At 38.9% G+C, this 15,657-nt stretch overlaps 1 protein-coding gene and 1 long non-coding RNA gene across 3 annotated transcripts in view; one reads left to right on the plus strand and one right to left on the minus strand.

Annotated features, from left to right (window-relative positions):
• LOC140514263 (all-trans-retinol dehydrogenase [NAD(+)] ADH7-like) overlaps nt 1-5,888 on the minus strand; it is a 42,071-nt gene extending 36,183 nt beyond the window's left edge. For both annotated transcript variants that reach the window (XM_072624422.1, XM_072624420.1), the window contains exon 1: nt 5,655-5,888. In XM_072624422.1, coding sequence (XP_072480523.1) covers nt 5,655-5,672 — 18 coding nt within the window. In that variant the 5' untranslated portion in view covers nt 5,673-5,888. The remainder of the gene's footprint in view (nt 1-5,654) is intronic.
• LOC140514266 (uncharacterized) lies at nt 4,201-15,512 on the plus strand. The gene is made up of 4 exons (XR_011970520.1): nt 4,201-4,441; nt 4,777-4,850; nt 12,666-12,823; nt 13,427-15,512. It is a non-coding gene; the product is annotated as an uncharacterized lncRNA (long non-coding RNA).
• Nucleotides 15,513-15,657: the final 145 nt, after the last annotated feature.

The raw sequence follows: 15,657 nt of genomic DNA on the forward strand, positions 1-15,657 counted from the left end.
AATTCCTCCTATTTTCCTCCTGGTCTCTTCCTAATATAACTTAATTTCTATCCATAAAAGGAGTATGGTGCCTTTAAAGATAGGTTATGCTAAGGGATGACAAATTCCTTGAGGAAGGGAAAGGGAACTAATGCAGGTGTACCAAGGGATCCTAGTTCTATTCCAGCAGCTCCAGATTATAGAAAGAAACAAATCTTTTAATTAATCAGGTCCCGGAGATTCTGGATTATAAAAACTATTCAATTAATCAATATTCATTTATTAATTGTCTGCTGCGTGCCAGGTCTATGCTAAGTGCAGAGAATACAAAATAAAAAGGTGAAAAGACGGTCTTGAGTCTAAGCTCAAGTTGCTTAAAATCTAATCAGAAAGTCAACAAACAAGTACATACAGATACACAGAATAAATGGGAAATACATAAAGGAGAGGAGGAACTGGACCTAAGAGATGGGAAAGGCTTCCTGAGGAAGGTGAGATTTTAGTTAGTACTTCAAGGAAGCCAAGTGAGGATGAGAAGAGAAGCGAAGGGAGAACTTTCCAGGAATAAGGGACAGACAGAGAAAATATCTTGAGCCGAGAGAAGGAATGTCTTCCTCAAGCAACAGTAAGGAAACCAGTGCTACTGTATAGAAGAATATGTGGTGGGAAGTTAGATGGAAGATTGGAAAGATAGGAGAGGGTTAGGTGATGAAGGACTTTGAATGCTAAACAGAAGATTTTCCATTTCATCCTGGAAATGCTAGAGTTTATAGAATAAGGGCATACTCTTTAAGAAACTCACTTTGATTGCTGAATGGAAGATGGATTGGAGTGGGGAGAGACTTGAGACAGGCAGACCAATCACAAGCTGTTGTAATATTCCAGGAACTGTTTCACAGTGATAGCAGTGTCAGAGGAGAGAAGGAGGCATATTCAAGAGATGTTGTAAAGGTGAAATTGATAGGTCTTGGCATTAAAGTGGATTTAGGGAGTGAGAGTGAAGAGTCAAGGATGACTCTTATGTTGTGAGGCTGAGGATTGAGGAGGATGGTGTTGCCCTCTCCAGTAATAGGGAAAAAAGAGGGGGAGGGTTTGCATAAAAGATATTGAGGTCTGTTTTAGACATCTTGAGTTTAAGATGTCTACAGGATATCTAATTTGAGATGTCTGAAAGGCATTTGGAGATGTAAAGTAGAAGGTTAAACTTCAAGAAACTCAAGGAAAGAAACTCAAACCCAAAGAAATGGCACAAGCCTGAGTTTGGCATTGAGTCTTGGTCAGTCCACTCGTAGTTTAAGTACATAAAGAGCTGATCTACAAGCAGGGGAAGTAAAACTGAGAATCATCCAAACTTGGTTGATCATCAGAGATCCATTGCTGAGACTCTCTGAGGCATGCTACATTCAAATTGCCCTAAGGGTCTTTTACTCAATTTTCCAGCTAGTCTTTGGTCAAACTAGACCCTGCTAAGTCTTATGACTTTCATACTGATGTAGACCAACAGGGTTTCATTCCAGGAACAAATTATCTTGGGTCTTTTTTATCAGAAGAAGATCTGAAGATGAGGAAGACTTACATACAGTCTTGGCCAACTCTAACTAAGCCTGATTCTGGAAAGAGAAATTCAGTTGTCATGGGAAAGGGAAGGTGTTGAGATGACAAAGACTCTCATGATTGGAGGTTTATGTGCCCTGGCCCTGAACAATTGATGAAAGCAATGGGAAGTAGACCAAAGGAATCCGCAATCAAAGCCCTCCATGGTGACATACCCATATATATTCTTTCATCACCCAAGGGTTGAGGAACAAAACTGTACTTTTATGAACAACTTTATTGTAGTTTCTGATGCTCGTTTACAAATAATACTCATGCCTCAGGTTCAACTGGGAACACTACCTCATCCTGAGAAGAAGGAAATCATCCTTTCACTTGATAGACTGTGGATACTACGGTTTCCTTAAGCTTATGCAACTGATTATGGACCTTGTTTTCCTACCAAGAAAAACACGCAGTTAATGAGCTAGGAGGTCATCTGGCAGCTTCTTAAAGCAGTTACACAATAGTGTTTTCCAAACAGATCAATCTTATTCTTGAATGCCTTTTTTAGCTCAACATGGCTTTTAATCACAAAGGTTAACATCTGGACAGTAAGTATTTTATTATTGGGGAATATTGCTGCTACTTATTGGGAATATGCTTCATCTCCCTAATAAAAATGTCATGTTCTCAAAAGAAACAAGAAAGATACAGTTGTTACTGTTGACTGCTCGTTTCTTTCTTTGTGTTTCAGTGTTCTACGTTAAAATGTTATCTTCTGTACTTGAATTTGCATCCCAAAATGTAGAAAGATGAAAGATAATTCTGGTATTGGATCAAATAAACGTTTGGTCTGGAATTTTCGTTGAGGTAGTTATTAAAAATTTGATCAACATAGAGCAATGTTTGATAAGATTAACCTGGTAGGAGTGAAACATGGTTTGGTTTCTTAAATACTCATTTAAAAAGGGGGGAGGGAGTGCAATGAGGTAGCTCAGTGGATAGAGTACTGGCCCTGGAGTCAGGAGGACCTGAGTTCAAATTTGGTCTCAGAAACCGGACACTTACTAGCTGTGTGATCAAGTTACTTAACTCTGATTACCTCACCAAAACCAAAACCAAAACAGAGATTTTGGGGGAGGAGAAGTAAATTATAGGTAAATAAATATAAATATAATATATAGATAAAGATAACAGGTAAATTATCAGCATAAAGAACGCAATTAAATCCATGGGAGCTGATGATGTCACCAAGTGAAATAGTATAAAGGGAAAAGAGGGCCAGAACAGAATTCTGGGGAAAGTTTAAGGTTAGAGAATGTGATCTAGATGAGAATCCAGGAAAAGAGATTGAGAAGGAACATTCAGAGGAGTAGTAGGAGGCCCAAGAGAGAGGGATGTCCCAAAAACCTGGAGAGAAGAGAATATTTAGGAGGAGAGAGTGATCCACCATGTCAAAGGCTGCTGAGAGGTTGAGAAGAATGAAAATGGAGAAAAGGTCATTGGATTTAGTGACTAAGATCACTGGTAACTTTGGAGTTACCAATTTTGGTGGAAATGATAAGGCTGGGATGTAAGAGGTTAAGAAGAGTGTGAGAGGAGAAAAGCAGAAATATCCATTGTTGTGGATGGCCTTTTCAAGGAATTTAGTCACAGAGTACAGAAGAGATATTGAATTATAGTTTGTGAGGAGGGAAGCATCAAGTGAAGGTTTGTTTTTAATTCTCCCTCTCCCCCCCAGGATGTGGAAGACATGAGCATATTTGAAGGAAGTAGGGATTGAATTCAGAATCCAGAACACCTGTGGAGGAAATTCCCACAAGGCTGAAGGAGAGTGGAAGGTGAAGTCCAAGGTAATAAGACATACAGATTAGAACATGCTGGACTTTTAGAGTTGGTTCTTTAGTTCAAGATAGGAAAAAGCAGGAAGACAGAAGATGCGCATAAACATTTCTCGTGATTGGAAGTCTCGGAGTAGCCATTGCAGTTTGTTTTCTGTGCTGGCAACCAGGGAGTCAGTCATATTGTCTCTCTCTTCTAAGCATGTGAGTCCTTCCACCTTACTCTAGCAAATATCTCATTGGCTTGTATACAACTTTAAGCAGAGGAAGACTGGTGGATGTATGGGGCTGTCATAAGATAGGCTCACAAATCTCTATCCACAAGGGCTTTAGGTCAGTCATTGACTCCCATGAAGATGAAATTCTGAACAGAGTAAGTAAAATGAAATTCATAAAAATTAGTGTAAGAGTTAAGGGTGAAGATACCAGCTTCATTTAGTTCCATATGCTTATGAAAGCAATCTCCAAATTAATGTACAACCTCCATTCTAGGCCACTCACAATCATTTTAGACCCCAAGGTTACGATTTTATTTGAGATGTAACAAAATTTAAAACATTGCTTCTGGCATAAAAAAAAAAAATTCATGAAAAAGAATTTTAAAAGTTACTTTATCAAAATTAGCACTGAATGCCAAAATAGAGAAAATAACTGATTCATTATATTCATGGTGCTTTAGTTACAGCATTGGTGGTAATTACAAATATGCCAATTTGAGATATTCTTAAGTTTTGGTCCTTCTAGACCTTCTGGGACCATTTTGCCAAGCTCTTTCTAAACAGGACCAATCTCTAGTGTTTAAACTAGGTTAAGCACCTCTTACTAATTGCTTATACTTGGAAGTGTGTGTGTGTGTGTGTGTGTGTGTTTGTCCTTCGTTGCCAAAGAAGACCATGCCATCAGAGAAATAACGACATGACTTGCACTTGACTTTTTTTGAGAGAGGGAGGGCTGTGCAGGTCACCAGGCTCACTTCTCCTCCAGAGCCATCTGAATCCAGTGACCAGATATTCATCAGGATTACTGGAGATGACCCAGGATGAGGCAATTGGGGTTAAGTGACCTGCCCAAGGTTCACACAGTTGGTGAGTATCAAGTGTCTGAGGTGAGATTTGAACTCAGGTCCTCCTGACTCCTGTACTGGTGCTCTATCCACTGCACCACCTAGCTGCCCCTACTTGGAAGTAGCATGGGATGGTGAAAGATGCACAAGCCTTGTTCAGAAAATCATTGGAATGAGTCTACTTATTAGCTATGTGACCATAGGTAGAAGGCAGCTAGGTGATGCAGTATGCCTGGCCTGGAATCAGGAAGATGAGTCTTCCTGAATTCAAAAGTGACCTCAGACTTTTAGCAGCTATGGGATCATGGGTAAGTCACTTAACTTTGTTTGCCTCATTTTCCTCATCTATAAAATGAGCTCTCTTTGGCAAGAAAACCTCAAGTGGGATCACAAAGAGTCAGACATGACTGAAAAATGGCTGAAGACCTTAGGTAAGTAACTTTCTCCTCTCTGATTAATTACCTTCTCTCTGATTCAATTACCTCATCTGTTAAATCAGAAAACTGAACATTTATTTCCTTCACATGGTTGTGGTAAGAATTAGATTTAATATCCTGGAAAACTTTGTTAACTATAACACTCTACAACAACTTTTTTGGGTTGTTGCTGTTTTTAGTATTTTGATTATGACACTTCAATATAATTGGGTCTTTTTGTTATTCTATGTATTTTATGTTATTCACTTAAAAATATTCTTCTGAGAAAGAATCCATGGGCTTCTATAGACTACATCAGACTGCCACTCAAAAAGTTTCAGAACCTCTGTTCTATCCATACACTTAGTTATTATTTTATTAATACAAACAAGTCCTTGAACAGAGCCATCTTTACTTCTTAACCTCACACAGGTAATTGGTAACACATCGTTGGCCACTCCTGGGATTGCTCAGTCCTTTAGTGTTTGCACACCATGTGGTGCATCCTACCCCTTCCTAAATATAGCATTGAGAGCAGAAGGTGTTAATTTTCTAGTGAAAGGACATAAACCATATTCCTGCTAATACTGCTAAAGCCCTGCAGCAAAAATATTCCTCCCCATGGTCATTCTGTTTATAGTTTCCATTTTCTTCCTACAGCAGTGAAATGTTCCAACCACCATTTTTGCTAAACGCTTGCCCACCTAGGCAGACTTTTCCTCTCTTGAAGATTTACTTTCCCAAACCAATAAAAACCTCTAAGGGCACAGTTACTCTTCTTGTTAGCTTGTGATGAAGATACAAAAATTCTTTGCTTACCTTTCCTGAAGTGTTCATCCTGCCTTTTCTCGATTCTGATGTTCAAAACGCTTTGATGTCCTCTCGCCAAAGTTTGGACTGCCCTGTTTTGCAAACTTTTATCTTTTTCAGATAAAGTGTTCTATTTCAAATCAACACCTTAAGAAAAAAAGAACCTTACTCAGAACCTTCAATTTCTATCTCCCTACATGATTTCATCCTCTTGTAATGTTTAACTTTTCAAAAAAAAAAAAAAAAAAGAAAAACCAACAACCACTTGGTGCGTCTAAGGCAACCGGGAGTTATCACTAATAGTGAATAGGGATGAAACGATCGTTTTTTCTTTTGTAGCTTCGTGGTTCTAAAACAGTTCAGACAACAACCTGAGAATTTAAATCTTAGGAATTTTCCTTAACAGTCTTATTTTTTAAAATGACGTCTGATATGCAGAGCAATTTTTAGTTCCTCTCCTTCTGTTCTAGTTATTTACCTTAGACCCACAGCGACTGTATCATATATTGATCTCTTCAATCTATTCCCAAGTTATACAGAGGATCATATGAAGAAATACTGCCCGAGGAAAGAAAATAGAAACTGTGGGAAGAGACATAAGCTTTTGTCTTCAAGATCGACCTCCTGTGTCCAGAGGAAAGTGAACAATGTAGATTTCTTTTTTTCCAGTTTGTTGGGCATGACTTCAGGACTCTCCAGTCAACTCTTCCCCTATGAAGCCACACAATTTAGATAAGTTTGTTTCCCAAACTACTCTTGGGGTAGGGGAAGGAAGAAATAATTCTATTTATTGAGGAAGGTTCACTGGATGTTCTTGTTCATTTTGTAATTTTGATCTCTTTCCACCATGATAAAATGTTAATTATATCAGTGTGCTGTTTTCCTGTATCTTTTAATATAGTAAATTACTGGACACTGAGACATGAAGTAACCTTAAACGTTCTCAGTATTTTGCTTTTTCAAACTGGGTGGTGGAAAGTCATTTTAAGAGATTAGATACCATTTAAAGGTTCCTCTATGTGAAACCCTGTTCATGAGGGTAGGGGGAACAAGCAGTAGAACCTCCTCCAATATATTATGGGAGCTCCTCTAGAATTTAGATTAGTTTGGAGTTTCTAATTCAGACTACCTCCACAACACTTCTGCTGTATGTTGAAATATTTTTGTATGTTTAGAATCCATTGACAGGTCCTCAGGTTGGATTATATTGGAGGACAAGCTGACAGAATAAGGCATCTAGGCACTACTGCGGGGCTGTTGTCTTCTCATCCTCAAGTGATTCTTTTTTTCTCATTAAAGAGGTCAATGCCTACCTCCTAGGTTTCCTTTTTGCCTCAGCTTGAGGACTTCATTGTTAGTATTCCTTTAATTACCTTGACTTCCCAGTCCCTCAGTCTTCTTAACTCTCATGACCTACTTTTTGATTCCCTGGAGTTTACTAATTAGAGGGAATTAGATGGTTGATCTTCAGTTTTAGGAAAATCAACTACTACTACCACCAACTACTACTACCTACAATAACTACTATTACTACCAAATATTGTTACCTACAGTAGCTACTACTACTACCTATGATAACTACTACTACTAGGAACTACTACTTACAATAACTACTATTACTACTACCAACTACCACTGTGTATAAAAACAACAATTACTACCACTACCACCACTACTGTCACTACCACCACCAACTTTAGTTCCTTATACAGCAACCCCTAAGGCACCTTCCATTCTTTCTCCATGATGGAGTTCAAAGCAACCTCAGAAGTGATCTAGTCCAAACTTCTTTATTTTTTTTTTAACAAATGAAGAAGCTGAGGCAAGCAGGATTAAAGCATTTGACTAGGGTCACACAGCCAATAAGTGTCTAAGGCCAGATTTGAACTCAGGAAGCTGAGTCTTTCTAACTCCAGACCAGTGTTCTGTGCACCATGGAGCCACCTAGATGCCCTTTGAACTTGAGCACTTCCACAACATTCTAATAATCTGGACCCTTCTAGCTTTTTTTCAATCACGTGTGAATTAGTGAAGCCATTCAGTGGTTTAGGAATAATATCATTTTCCATAACAAAGTCCCAATCCTAGAAAAGTCTGTACTTTCTTCAAACATGCATCATTCAGAAACACTTGTCTTCTCTAGCTCAGTGCTCACACCTGGCTGAGATGCTTTGTGATCCACATACTTAATGAAGGTTCTGAAAAACTTTCACCCATCTATTGACAGTTTCAGAATAGCCTTCTTGAGTTGACCCAACACCAGGAGTTCTCTACTGCAATAAAATCCCTCTCTCTCATTCTCTCTCTCTGTCTCTCTATTTATCTCTTCCCCTTTTCTTTCTCTCTTCCTCTCTGCCTCTTTGTCTCTTTCCTTCTTTTTCTTCCTGTGTCTTTCTTTGTTCCTGTCCCTTTTTTCTCTCTCTGTCTCTTTCTCTGTCTCTGTCTCTCTGTCTATCTGTCTGTCTCTCTCTCTCTCTCACACACACACACACATAGTATAAATGGGAAGTAATCACAGAAGGAAGGCACTAGCAGTGGCAAGGGAGGAAATATTTGGGAAGTAATGGAACAGAAAAGTACTTTGACCCAGTGCAGTCAATGCTCTACTCAGTTGGATGTTGTATGCTGTTACTATGCAACATATTAGCTCTATCAGCTGTTGTTTGGCACTAAGCTCTGGCTCAACAGAAATCCTTGTAGTTTTTTTTCCTCAAAGGAACAGAAGGTGCTGCCATTGACCTGAAAAGCCACAGGTTTCCTGATGACCTCCATCACCAATAAACATTATTTTTTAAAAAATTATTTATTTTTAGTTTTCAACATTCATTTCCACAAAATTTTGAGCTCCAAATTTTCTCCCCGTCTCTCCCCTCTGCACACCCCAAGATAGCATGCATTCTGATTACCCCTTCCCCCCAATCTGCCCTCCCTTCTATCACACCCCTCCCTTCCCTTATCCCCATCTCCGCTATTTTCTTGTAGGGAAAGATAGATTTCTTTTTTTAAAAATTGTTTTTTTTTTACTTTTTAAAATTTTTAAAGTTTATTTTTAGTGTTCTACAATCACTACTATATAACTAAGATATTTTTCCCCTCCTGACCCCTTCCTCCCCCCTTCCTCTCCAACATGGCATACAATTTTATATAGGTTCTACACAGACATTTCTATTAAATACATTTTCACCACAGTGATGTTGTGTATAAGAATTAAAATGAATGGGAGAAATCATATAACAAACCAAAACGTAACACAAAAGAAAATGATCTGCTACATTCTGTGATTGAATTCCATAGTTCTTTCTCTGAATGTGGAAGGCATTTTGTCTTAAAAGACCATTGGGAATTTTTTAAGTCCTTGCATTGCAATGAAGTTCCAAGTGTACCAGAAAAAACTCTCTCACACTGTGGTTGTTGCGGTGCACAAAGTTCGTCTGGTTCTACTCCTTTTGTTCAGCATCAGATCACATAAGTCTTTCCAGGCCTCTCTGAAGTTTTCCTGTTCATCTTTTCTTACAGTGCAATAGTATTCCATTACATTCATATACCATAATTTATTCAGTTATTGCCCAATTAATGGGCATCCCCTTGATTTCCAGTTTTTGGCCACTACAAACAGTGCTGCTATAAATATTTTTGTACATATGGGACCCTTTCCCATTTTTATGATCTCTTGGGGATACAGTCCTAGAAGCAGTATTGCTGGGTCAAAGGGTATGCACATTTTTGTAGCCCTTTGGGCATAGTTTCAAATTGCTCTCCAGAATGGCTGGATCAGCTCACAGCTCCACCAACAATGAATTAGTGTTCCAACTCTCCCACATCTTCTGCAACATTTATCAGCAAGATAGATTTCTATACCCCATTACATGTATATCTTATTTCCCAGTTGCATGTAAAAACAATTTTTAACATTCAGTTTTAAAACTTTGAGTTCAACCTCTCTCCCTTCTTCCCTTCCCACCCAAGCAATTTGATATGTGTTATACATGTGTAGTTATGCAAAAGAGTTCCATAAAAGTCATGTTGTGAAAGACTAACTATAGTTCCCTCCATCCTATCCTGCCCCCCATTTGTTCTATTCTCTTTTGACCCTATCCCTTCTGAAAAGTGTTTACTTCTAATTACCCCTCCTCCCATTTGCCCTCCCTTCTATCAGCCCTACACACCCCTCTTTTCCCCTTCTCCCCTACGTTCCTGTAGTATAAGACAGATTTTCATGATAAATTGAGTATGCATGTTATTCCCTCCTTAAGCCAAATGTGATGAAAGTAAGGTTCATTTTTTCCCTTTCACCTACTCCTTCATCCCCTTCCCTGAAAAAATCTTTTTCTTGACTCTTTTATATGAGACATAATTTGCCCCATTTTATTTCTCCCTTTCTCCTTTTCCCAATATATTCCTGTCACTCCTTAATTTTACTTTTTTAGATATCATCCCTCCCTATTCAACTCACCCTGTGCCTTCTGTCTATATGTATATAATCCTTCCAACTACCCAAATACTGAGAAAAGTCTCAAGAGTTACAAATATTATCTTTCCATGTAGGATTATAAACAGTTAACCTTTACTAAGTTTCTTATGATTTCTCTTTCCTGTTTATCTTTTCATGCTTCTCTTGATTCTTGTGTTTGAAAGTCAAATTTTCAATTCAACTCTAGTCTTTTCATCAAGAATCCTTGATGATATAAACTCAAAGTCCTCTATTTCATTGAAGGACCATTTTTCCCCTGAAGTATTATACTCAGTTTTGCTTGGTAGGTGATTCTTGGTGTTAATCCTAGCTCCTTTGACCTCTAAAATATCACATTCCAAGCCCTGTTATTGCTTAATGTAGAAGCTGCTAGATCTTGTGTTATCCTGATTGTATTTCCACAATACTCAAATTGTTTCTTTCTAGCTGCTTGTAATATTTTCTCCTTGAATTGGGAGCTCTGCAATTTGGTTACAATATTTCTCGGAGTTTCCTTCTTGGGATCTCTTTCAGGAGGCAACTAGTGAATTCTTTCAATATTTATTTTACCCTCTAGTACTGCAATATCAGGGCAGTTTTCCTTGATAATTTCTTTAAAGATAATGTCTAGGCTCTTTTTTTGATCATGGCTTTCAGGTAGTCCAATAATTTTTAAATTGTCTCTCCTTGATCTATTTTACAGGTCAATTGTTTTTCCAATGAGATATTTCACATTGTCTGCTATTTTTTCATTCCTTTGGTTTTGTTTTATAATTTTTTAAATTTTTCATAAAGTCATTACTTTCCATCTGCTCCATTCTAATTTTAAAGGAATTATGTTCTTCAGTGAGCTTTTGAACCTCTTTTTCCATCTGGCCCATTCTGCTTTTTAGATCATTCTTACCCTCATTGGCTTTTTGAATCTTCTTTGTCATTTGGGTTAGTCTATTTTTTAAAGTCTTATTTTCTTCAGCATTTTTTGGGGTCTCCTTTAGCAAGCAGTTGACTTGTTTTTCATGATTTTCTTGCATCACTCTCAGTTCTCTTCCCAATTTTTTTCTCTATTTCTCTTACTTGATTTTCAAAATCCTTTTAGAGCTCTTCCATGGCCTGAGACCAATTCATATTTTTCTTGGATGCTTTGGAAAAAGGAGTTTTGACTTTGTTGTCTTCCATTTGTATATTTTAGGCTTCCTTGTCACCAAAATAAGATTCTATAATCTGATTCTTTTTCCAGTTTTTGCTCATTTCCCCAGCCATTTACTTGACTTTTGAACTCTGTCATGGTAGTTCTCTGCTTCCAGCAGAGGTGGGGAATGTATTGTCATTTGCTCCATCCCCCCACAATCCTTGGGTCTAGAGTTCCAGAAACAGTGGCTGTAGCTGCCCCTACTGAAGCTGTGGCTGCTGTGTGTTTCCCCTTTCTGATGCCCTGGGGTTAGGGCTGGATCACTCTACTCTCTTACATAGGTCCCACAGGTTTTTTCCATGGACCTTGCAATTTGTCCTTGGCCTTTTGGGATTTTGAAGCCTAGAAACCTCCACAGGTGGCCAAGATTCAGTCCCCCAGAGGCCTACTCAAGTTCTGTCTGTGCCAATGTGGCCCACACTGGACTGTGCTCTGCTCCCAGAGTGGCATGATAGACACCTCCTGGCGACCTTCTAGGCTGTCTTGGGCTGGAAATTTGCTTCACTCTGTCATTCTGTGAGTTCTGCAGCTCCAGAATTTGTTTAGAGTCATTTTTTACAGGTATTTGGCTGGGCTTGGGGGGAGTGCTCTAGCAAGTCTGTGCTGTTACTCTGCCATCTTAGTTCTGCCCCCCACTAAACATTATTTTTAAAAAGCCTTCCCCCATCACCCCAAGTCCTCCTACTGGAGTTCCTCAGAATCTAGGTTACTGCAACCTCTCATCTCCCTAGGAATGCATTCTCAGCCCCAGAAACCCATTTGCTTGAAAAACAAAGGGAAGAATATTACTAATTACCTCAGGTTTAGTCATTTCTTTGCATCAGCCTCCAGGGCTGCTCTGTCAGAGGCTTCACCATAGCTTGTTGGGAGCATTCCATATACCTACCAAATTTAATCTTTGAAGGTTAGACTATAAACCAGATAATGATTATTTGCTTTGAAAATGTCAGATAGCTCTGGGATCTGGGCCTATCCAGTTTTCAAACCCTAACTCTCTTCTGCCCTCCTATACGGAGGAGTGGTTTTAAAAGAGCACAAAAAGGTAGAGAGAGATTATGCCAAGCCCAGACAGCAAGATCATGGTCTCCTCCATTTGTTCAACCACATTCTTGGTCCTCTTATATGCATATACAGTCACCCCAGAACATTTGAGGGGCTTTGCAATATGCCCTCACAATATGAAGTCTTCTTTCTCATACTGAAAATAAGAAAGAATTATTTAGGAGCATGTCTTCACTTGAGGCTACAAGGTTTTATGTTGACAGACTTGAGAGGGAAGATCAAACAAATATCTGAGTGGGATGGCGGACAACCCAAGGACATCATGGAAACAGGAAGGAATTAGGTATGAGTCAGACCATTTGCCTGATCTTTTCAACAGAGATTCTGTGACACTTGGGAGAGAGCCTTGGAGGTCAATAGATAACAGCCAACAAGGCAGAACGAAGAGCAGGTATAAGGGACCAGTAAAAGCTCCAGGAGAAGGAATGACTGATTCATCATGAGGAGTGGAAAGTCTTCCTGTGAACCTTCAGAAAGGTATGCACAATGGGCAAATCTTAGTCTCTGCTTGCAAAACTTTAGAAAAAAATGAATAGACATTGCTGGGGAAATTTGCTGAAAGCAACACTTAACCAATGGGTAACGAGTGGGGTCCTGTCAGCTGAGGGTGAGTCTTTTGACATCACCATGTGAGAAATAATTCTTTTGACTTCCACTCTATTCCAATCAGTACTGATCAGTTTGCTATGATTCCATAAAGGGAGTGATTATAGGTTCTGTGTATTGGGCCCCAGAGTAACGGACTGCAGATTGTAAGTTCACTTGCTTAATCATAGGAAGCTAATCAGAAGCCCTCCACCCTTGTTTTCCCATGTGATGGTGACCAAGCCCAGTGTGTTGGAGGTGACTCAATTACATGGAAAGTCTTCCCACTTATTTTGTACCTCTGGACTATCTTGTCCAACATGACCATCTTATGACCATTTAGTTAGTGGAGATCCCCCCATGCTTTGCCCAACCCTAGGTCCCCTCCCCCGCACTGACATGCCAGTTTTAGTTGATTCACCTTTTTTATGTATATTATAATATACATAATTACGCTACATTATCTATATTTACATATTTATTTATTTTGTGTAGACCCTTTCGTGTTCAGGTGTCAAATCTGATATCAAGACTTATAAAAATAAGGTCCTGGAAGAAGGTGGAATCTCAGGTCATGAGGAAGATCTGAGGTCCACTTCATTGGAGGGGACCATAGACTCTTTAATAAAGTATCACTGGCTCAGAATTCTGCCTCAGTCTCTATTATTGTAGATTGGACAATTTCAATTCCCACAATAATCTAGTCTTGGGCTGACATGGGCACAATTTCACAGGACAATCCAGCTTCCCGGATTAGTTGATGTGATAGAAGGATCTTGACTTTGATACAGTCAGCTCACCAGGGCTTGATTAACTACAGTCTAAAATATGAAAAGAATTGCCAGATGTGATTGCCAAGCTGTTAGCATGATCTTTAAAATTTAGGACTGATACATTCCTGGAGAGTGATGAGAGCCTGCCGAAAGTCTATTTGCCAGGTATCTTGCAAATTTCATTAAAGGGACTTTAAACTAGAAGGCATAGGGATGGGAAAGGGTGATCAGAGAAACTACCCATAGATGCATAACCAAGTTAGACATCATAGATAAAAACTATAATGAAATAAGGAGAAAAATTAAGTAATCTAGAATTTTACAGGAGACAGAATCTAAGAAAGGATTCAGTGGCAGCATCTATGGTCTCAAATGTCTATGCAGAAATATGCAGAGTTGAGGCCCTAAGCAGGATGCTTGGAAGCCCTCATTCAAAGAGGCAAATGTGACCTTGTAGTTATCACTGGATCTTGGTAGGATGAAATCTATGGGGAGTATATGGCTCTAGGTGCTCACTCAAAAGAAACCAAGTAGTTAAAAGGGTGAAGTGTTGAATTTTTCTATTAAGAAGGCACACATAAGTGAGGAAATCCAGAAGTCTGGAAAAATGGTGGAGAGTATTTATGATGAGCTTTAATATAGCAAAAAGCAGAAACAATTTAGTCATCTGAGCTGACTAAAATCCAGACCGATTACAATCTGGACTATTGGCTGGACAAAAAGAAGAAATAGTTGAGTTATTCAGGAAAAGATCATAATCATGACAGAGAAATAACTGAAGTGACTGAAGGCTTTAAGTAGGGCAGACTTCTTCTGGAGGTGTGTGTGTGTGTGTGTGTGTGTGTGTGTGTGTGTGTGTGTGTGTGTGTGTGTGTGTGTGCCTAGCTGTTTCTCTCCATTTCTGTCTTCTTGTCCTTTTCTATCTGTGCATCTAATTCTCTGCTTCTCTGTCCCTTCTCTTCCCCCACCCCAAGTCCCCAAAAGCAGAACAGTTAATAACATTTTGACTTGACTTAATGATAATTTTATCCTTCCAAATGTGGAAAAAGTAACAAGGCAAAATTCTATTCTGGATCTGACTTTCATTGACAAGGAGGAACTTATTGCTGAGGTGGAAATTATAGGAAGCTTGGGAAGGGGAGGGATCACATTCCAAGAATGTGACTCCAAGATTGTTGTTCGTCCATCATGAAGGTTTAACTTAGGTAGAGCTGTGCCAAGTCATCAGAGTTATTGAAGTCCAGTGGCAAGACATAAGTGAAGATGACTAATGATGGCCCAGGATACAGTGGGAGACCTGGGTCTTTTTAAGCTAAGATCTTTCCCAGATCTCAATTTAAGATAGCACCTACTCAGTGATTAAGGGCTAGGTAAGAAATGAGGCAAAAGATGCCCTAGTTTGCCTTCACAAAAGAATCAATCTGGGAGGGGGAGATGCTCCAAGTTTCTAGACGGAACAGAAAAACATTTGGAATTTACATTCCCTCTGAGTTATCAAAACTCAAACATTGAGCAAGAAAGGCTTGGATTAAGACCTATTATTGGCCAATCAATGAAAGTCAGAGAGTGATTTGGGTTTAAAGGCATAGTGCAGCAGCTCCATTTGAATCACAATGGACTTCTTCAAAGCCTTTTTCTCTAGAGCTATATTTCAAGAAATCATAAATGAAAACCTCACAAGACAAAGAGTTAATTGTCCCAGGTTTTTGAAAAAAAAATGACAAAATAAATAAATAAGGGGAAAATCTAGCCCCCAAACTTCAAAATTCTTTGTGAAATAGAAGTGATCAAAAAAAAATCATATTCCTTTGGACAGAGCATGCATATGAAATGCTATATGGATGGAGGGAGAGGAGGAAGAGGAAGAGGAAAAGGATGATGATGAGGTGGTGGTAAGTGATATTACTAGGATGACCCTTGGAGATAAAGCACTTTAATTGTTCAAAAGTCATG

The sequence above is a fragment of the Notamacropus eugenii genome, chromosome 7, assembly GCF_028372415.1.
Source record: "Notamacropus eugenii isolate mMacEug1 chromosome 7, mMacEug1.pri_v2, whole genome shotgun sequence".
NCBI lineage: Eukaryota > Metazoa > Chordata > Mammalia > Diprotodontia > Macropodidae > Notamacropus > Notamacropus eugenii.